Below are 7,162 nucleotides of genomic sequence, written 5' to 3'. Positions count from 1 at the left end.
AGGGAAGTACAAGTCTGGCGATCTCTGTGTAGATACATGTGAAGTTTTAACTGATGTTGACAATAGAGAGTGTGTTAGTACATGTAAAGAGACTCAAATTATCGATACAATTAATAAGAAATGTTACTCAATATGTCCTGCATTCTATGATAATGTCACTAACGAGTGTGTCGATGATTGTGTTACAGGAAGATACAAAGATGTGACCAACAAGTTGTGTGGAGACAGTTGCCAAGAGCCTTTATATAAGAACACCAATACCTTTACTTGTGACGAGAGTTGCACTAATCCACTCTTCACTTTTGAGGAAGAGAAAAGCTGTGTTGAAAACTGTGTAGCTCCACTTTTCCAACACTTTGAAGAACAATTGTGTTACAAGACGTGCCCAAGTGAGTTGTTTGAATATGACTCGAAGTGCTATAATGAATGTCCAAGTGACACTTATGTCGTCAATTTGACTGATTATAAGAAGCAATGCTCTAAAGATAGTTGCCCTGAAGGGTTTTACTCTGTAGAAGACAATTCCGTCGCCCCGGAGGCGCATATAATGTGCTTTGCTGAATGTCCAAATGAATTTAAGTACTTGGATGAGACCACACAGAAGTGTTACAACACATGTTTAACTGAATACACTGATGAAGTGAACAATCAATGTGTTGCTTCATGTCCATCCACTATATATACTGATATTGTCACTAAAAAGTGTTTGAGTGTTTGCCCGGCTGGTCGTGTTGTTGATGTGACAAATAAGGTGTGTTATGACAGTTGCCCAGATGAGATGTACAAGGACGAGTTAACTAATACATGTGTGGCTACATGTTCAAGTCAATCATATCAATCTGAATTGGATAAGACTTGCTACATGTCTAAATGTCTGAATGAGTATACTGACCGCTCTAACTATATGTGTAGAGACAAGTGCAGTGATACACAATATGTCAATAAAGAGAATAAAGAGTGCTTTGAGAATGGGTGCCCAGACTACTATTATCAACTTGAAGATACACACGTGTGTGTCGACGACTGTGATGTGAGTACATATTATATCGATTTAGTCAATTACAAGTGTGTGTTGAAGTGCCCGGATACCTTAAAAGTGTTTGAGATGATGAGAACATGTGTTGCCCAGTGCAGTGTATCTACTATTGAATTTAACAACACGTGCATTTATGAATGTCCAGAGGAGTATTACACTAACGATATCAACAAGACATGTGACTCTGGAAAGTGCCAAGACCCACTCTATACAAATGTAGTTGATAAGTATTGTTACGAAGATAACTGTCCCGAAGGCACGTATGTCTCTAAGACAGAGAAAATGTGTTACAGTGTATGTCCAGAAGGACTCTTTTATATTGTTGGCTTTAAGGAGTGTGTGGAAGTATGCCCTAATGGGACGTACACATATCCTAAAGACAGTTTGTGTTACCAAAACTGCCCAGACAACTTGTTTGAGTACTCAGATGGAACTACTATGGAATGCCTCTTAAATTGCCCATCTGATTACTTCAACGACTTCATTAACAGAAACTGCACTTTAAAGTGTCCCGATGACTTGTATTCGACCACCACAGATACATTCAAGAAGTGCGACAGTACATGTGTTGAGAACCTTTATAAAGATGAGGAGTTGAAAACGTGCTCATACCCATGTCAAGAGGGGCGATATACATACACTGAAGAATGGAAATGCTACGGGAAGTGCCCATCTCCTTTGTACTCAGATAACAGCACAATGACGTGTGTCATTGACTGCCCAACAGGAAGTTACATTGACATTGAAGACATGTCTTGTGTGAGTAGTTGCACTGGTAAATACTTGTATGGAGACAACAAGATGTGTGTGAGCGTATGTCCTAATGGTACATACACTGATGTAATTAATATGCAATGTCTTACTCATTGTGTAGAACCTCTGTTACAAGATGAAGTGGAGATGATGTGTGTTGAGACGTGTAATACAACATATACATATGCGGATTTAATCAACTTTAAATGCGTTGAGACATGTCCAGAATTCACATACGAGGAAGATAGAATGTGCTACAACACATGTCCTCAAGATGTACTCATCCCAATCTATGAGAACAAAACATGTGTGTCTGAGTGCCCAAGTCCATACTACAAATACACTTTCAATGAAGTTAAATGTGTGCTGGAGTGCGACAGTACTACTTACACAAACAATTTCAGTATGGAATGTGTCGGGAGTTGCCCCAAGCCATACTTCGGGACGTACGACACGGCGATGTGTGTTGACATATGTCCTAACGGCACATACAAAGATGAAATCAATCGCCTTTGCCAAGAGACGTGTCCTGGTACTTTAAAGACAGATGTAGTGAGTTATGAGTGTGTGATTAGTTGTCCAGAAATGACGTATTTGTACAACACCATATGTAACGTGACATGTCCAAATGGTCTCTACAGATTGAAAGAGAAAGGGAATTGGAGGTGTGTTAGTACATGTCCAGCTACAACAACGAGATACCCCGATGAGTTACTCTGTGCAGAGACATGTAAAGCGGAGGGTGTATTTACATATACAGAAGAAGATGGTACTAAAACATGTGTAGCAGTCTGTCCAATTCCTTACTACTCAGATAAGAAGACTTGGACGTGTGTAAAACAATGTACGAATGGGATTACATACCCTGAAAATTATACATGTGATAGTACTTGTAATGCGCCATACTTCCAATACCCCGGGTCTATGTGCTACATTAAGTGTCCAAGCGGGTATATTGGGAATAGCGCGACACACATTTGTGAGAAGAATACATGTGATAAGTACTATGATGAGATCAATAACATATGCTATGATACATGTCCAGAGGATATGTTCACTTCTGAAACGAGCAAACCATACACTTGTGTGACTCAATGTGCAGCTCCATCGTTTGGATTGACTGATGGAGATCTGAAAAAGTGTGTGAATGAGTGTGGTGACACTAAATATGGTGATATAGAGACTCGATTCTGTGAGAGTTGTGGTGCAAATTGTAACACTTGTATTGACGCTACACAATGTATGACATGTACTGATGAAAATAAGTACATTCTGAATGGCGAATGTGTCGATAATTGTCGAGAGAATGGCGTCTTTGTGCTCTCTGAGACAGTCCCAAAGAAGTGTGGAAAGTGTTTAGAAGCTTTCCATTGTAGTACATGTACCGATGCTGAAAATGTCTGCGATACATGTGTTGATAATTACTTCATACAAGACAAAATGTGTGTAGAGACCTGTTCTAATGGATATTACTTAGACAATGTTACATGTAAGAATTGCCCATTAGGGTGTTTAACATGTTCAAATGAATTTAGTTGTGAGTCGTGTGCTGATGGATACTATAAGGAAGACTCCTCTTGCACTACATGTGAAAATAAGAGTATCAAGGGCAATGAATGTGTAGAAGACTGTGGTGTTGGAATGTATTCAAAAGTAGTCGAAGGGCAAACAGCTAAGGTCTGCACTTCTTGCAATATACAAAATTGTTTGGCGTGTTCTTCTGAGAGTGTTTGTACTCAATGTATTGATAATACTTTTGTAGTCGTTAATGGTACTTGTGTCACTAAAGATGATAATTCAACGAGCTCTCAAACCCCACAAGAATCAAACAACTCAAAAGAACCAGAAACATCTGATTCTTCATTCAATGGAAATTCTACAGAGAGTGAAACTAATGAGACTAGTAGTGTTTCAACTTCACAAGGGACAAATCCTGAACAGCCTAAAGATGGTGTGGATATGACAAAGTTGTTTGTTGTCATATGTGCTATTTTCTTGTTGCTTTAAAATCGATAAAACACTTCGTTTTTAATTTCATATTCTATTTTATTTTTTTAATTAATTAGATGTATATTATATAATACAGTATTGTTAATAATTCTGTATTATATAATATAGTAATATATAGTATATAATTTATTTTTTATAATAATTCAAGTATAATATAGTATAATATAGTATAATATAGTATAATATAGTATAATATAGTATAATATAGTATAATATAGTATACTATATTTGTTTATAATATAAGTTAAATTGTACAACCAAATGAAGCTCCAACTCAATAAAAAAAACGATGAAAACAAAGAAAGAAGAAGTCGATAAATTTCTTCTGAAATACGCAAAAGAATATCACACAAAAGAATTTATTAAATCTGACCCCATTCAGTTTCCACATCGATATTTGAGAAAACAGGACATTGAAATCAGTGGGTTTGTGACATCATTTTTGAGCTTTGGGTCACGTCCACTTATTATTAAGGCGGCTGAAAGTGTCGATGTACTGTTCTCTAAAGCGCCACTTGAATATGTCAAAGGAGAAAAATGGCGGGAGGACTTTATTGGGAATGAAACGTTTTATCGAACTATTTCTAAAGGAAGGATGAGAGAACTGTTTGAGTGGTTACACATGATATACACCACTAATGAAAGTATGGAAGACGCTATTCAAACACTTGAAGGAACACCAATGGAACGTCTCTGTACACTTTTTGGAGTCACATCTAATGCACCACAAAAGAAGGTCAACATGTTTCTGAGATGGATGATCAGAAAAGACTCCGAAGTCGACTTTGGTATTTGGAAGTCGTTCTCACAACAAGATCTGCTTATTCCACTCGATACACATGTCAGTCAAATTGCGTGTCAAATTGGACTGACTAAGAGTAAATCGTACTCACTGAGTAATGCTAGAACTATTACTAAAGAACTTAATATTGTTTTTCCTGGTGATCCATGTTTGGGAGACTTTGCTTTGTTTGGGTTTGGTGTAAATGAACAAAATTAAATGATTTTTATGTAAAAATCCTTTTCAGAATCGAATAGTGTGTTTTTAATTGTAAAAATATGTTGAAAAATGGTGTAATGTTGACCAAATTTCAAATAGTAAATTATAATAAAAATATTTATAAAGTATAGTTGTGTTATCTAAATGAAGTAATTATTTATAAATTTAACCAATTTAACTTGAAGTTACTCGGTTAGGTTTGTATAACACATTTATTTTTATTCAAATCTTCATAATAATTACAATTATTGATATATAATATATAATACTATTTCGGTAACTAAAAATTATTATGAATTGTTTCATGAAATAACAACTTTTTTTAAAAAAATAATATAAAAACATTTGGAGTTATTGTTTTATAAAAAAGACAGATAATTTTCAAAGAGTTTGTAATAATTGATATAATAAAAATGTATTTTTAAATTTACTGTAACATTTAAATTGGGTAATATTTTTTCTTCGTTTAAAAAAAATAATATCATTATTTTTTACTGGATAATGTTTTATTAATTATCTGTGTTGTCGAAAAAATCAACCCGATATAATTTATATAAAAATCATTCATCAATTCTTGTAATTAAATTCGATTTTGAAAATTATTAATTTATTTAATTTGAATTTTAATTAAACACAAAAGAAAAGTAAAAAAGAAACATTGGAAGATATTACCAACATCAAAAAAGATCAAATAAATATGAATATAAACACAATTAATTATTAATTAACCATCGTTTAAAAAATAAATTAAGAGGTGTTCTTTTTTAATTCATCTTTAAAGGATTTTGTATTTGATAATGATATTTATTATAAATATAATTATATAATTAATATATTTTAAATGTATAATAAAAATATGAACAAATAAATCTAAAAAAATAATGGATATAAAGATATCAGGTAATGAACAAAAACATGTAAATGAGAATGTATTAAATAAAAATGACAATGAAGAAAAACAATTTGAATTAATAAATACAACAGAAACAGAAGAGAAGGAAGGAACACCAAAAGGAAAAAAAGAGCAAAAGTATACAAAAAAAGAGAACAAAAATTTATTAGTAAATGATGAAATTAATGATGTAAGTTTAGGAAAAAAAGAAAAAAAGAAAGAAAAAGAAAATGAAAAAGATGCACAACCACAAGAAGTGAAAGAGAATGAAGAAGATGCACAACCACAAGAAGTGAATAAAAACGAAAAAGATGCACAACCACAAGAAGTGAAAGAGAATGAAAAAGATGCACAACCACAAGAAGTGAAAGAAAATGAAAAAGATGCACAACCACAAGAAGTGAAAGAGAATGAAAAAGATGCACAACCACAAGAAGTGAAAGAGAATGAAAAAGATGCACAACCACAAGAAGTGAAAGAGAATGAAGAAGATGCACAACCACAAGAAGTGAAAGAGAATGAAAAAGATGCACAACCACAAGAAGTGAAAGAGAATGAAAAAGATGCACAACCACAAGAAGTGAAAGAGAATGAAAAAGATGCACAACCACAAGAAGTGAAAGAGAATGAAGAAGATGCACAACCACAAGAAGTGAAAGAGAATGAAAAAGATGCACAACCACAAGAAGTGAAAGAGAATGAAAAAGATGCACAACCACAAGAAGTGAATAAGAATGAAAAAGATGCACAACCACAAGAAGTGAAAGAGAATGAAGAAGATGCACAACCACAAGAAGTGAAAGAAAATGAAAAAGATGCACAACCACAAGAAGTGAATAAAAACGAAAAAGATGCACAACCACAAGAAGTGAAAGAGAATGAAAAAGATGCACAACCACAAGAAGTGAAAGAGAATGAAAAAGATGCACAACCACAAGAAGTGAAAGAGAATGAAAAAGATGCACAACCACAAGAAGTGAATAAGAATGAAAAAGATGCACAACCACAAGAAGTGAAAGAGAATGAAGAAGATGCACAACCACAAGAAGTGAAAGAAAATGAAAAAGATGCACAACCACAAGAAGTGAATAAAAACGAAAAAGATGCACAACCACAAGAAGTGAAAGAGAATGAAAAAGATGCACAACCACAAGAAGTGAAAGAGAATGAAGAAGATGCACAACCACAAGAAGTGAAAGAGAATGAAAAAGATGCACAACCACAAGAAGTGAAAGAGAATGAAAAAGATGCACAACCACAAGAAGTGAAAGAGAATGAAAAAGATGCACAACCACAAGAAGTGAAAGAGAATGAAGAAGATGCACAACCACAAGAAGTGAAAGAGAATGAAAAAGATGCACAACCACAAGAAGTGAAAGAGAATGAAAAAGATGCACAACCACAAGAAGTGAAAGAGAATGGAAAAGATGCCCCACCACAAGAAGTGAAAGAGAATGGAGAAGATGCCCAA

General features: G+C 34.1%; 2 protein-coding genes across 2 annotated transcripts; both read left to right on the top strand.

Moving 5' to 3' along the window:
* Window positions 1-4: 4 nt before the first annotated feature.
* Window positions 5-3,796, top strand: EIN_341640 (neurohypophysial hormones N terminal domain containing protein; the record flags this gene model as incomplete). The annotated part of the gene is made up of 1 exon (XM_004261489.1): window positions 5-3,796. A coding segment is annotated over one exon (3,792 nt), but the record flags the coding sequence as incomplete, so codon positions are not given.
* A 292-nt stretch (window positions 3,797-4,088) lies between these two features.
* EIN_341630 (hypothetical protein) lies at window positions 4,089-4,799 on the top strand (the record flags this gene model as incomplete). The annotated part of the gene is made up of 1 exon (XM_004261488.1): window positions 4,089-4,799. One exon carries the CDS (start codon window positions 4,089-4,091, stop codon window positions 4,797-4,799), a length of 711 nt encoding a protein of 236 aa, XP_004261536.1.
* Between the last annotated feature and the right edge of the window lie 2,363 nt (window positions 4,800-7,162).

Source organism: Entamoeba invadens (assembly GCF_000330505.1).
Source record: "Entamoeba invadens IP1 unplaced genomic scaffold scaff_1105074726325, whole genome shotgun sequence".
Taxonomy (NCBI): Eukaryota; Evosea; order Mastigamoebida; family Endamoebidae; genus Entamoeba; species Entamoeba invadens.
The sequence above is the reverse complement of the archived record's forward strand: the minus strand, read 5'-3'. Positions and strand labels throughout refer to the sequence as shown.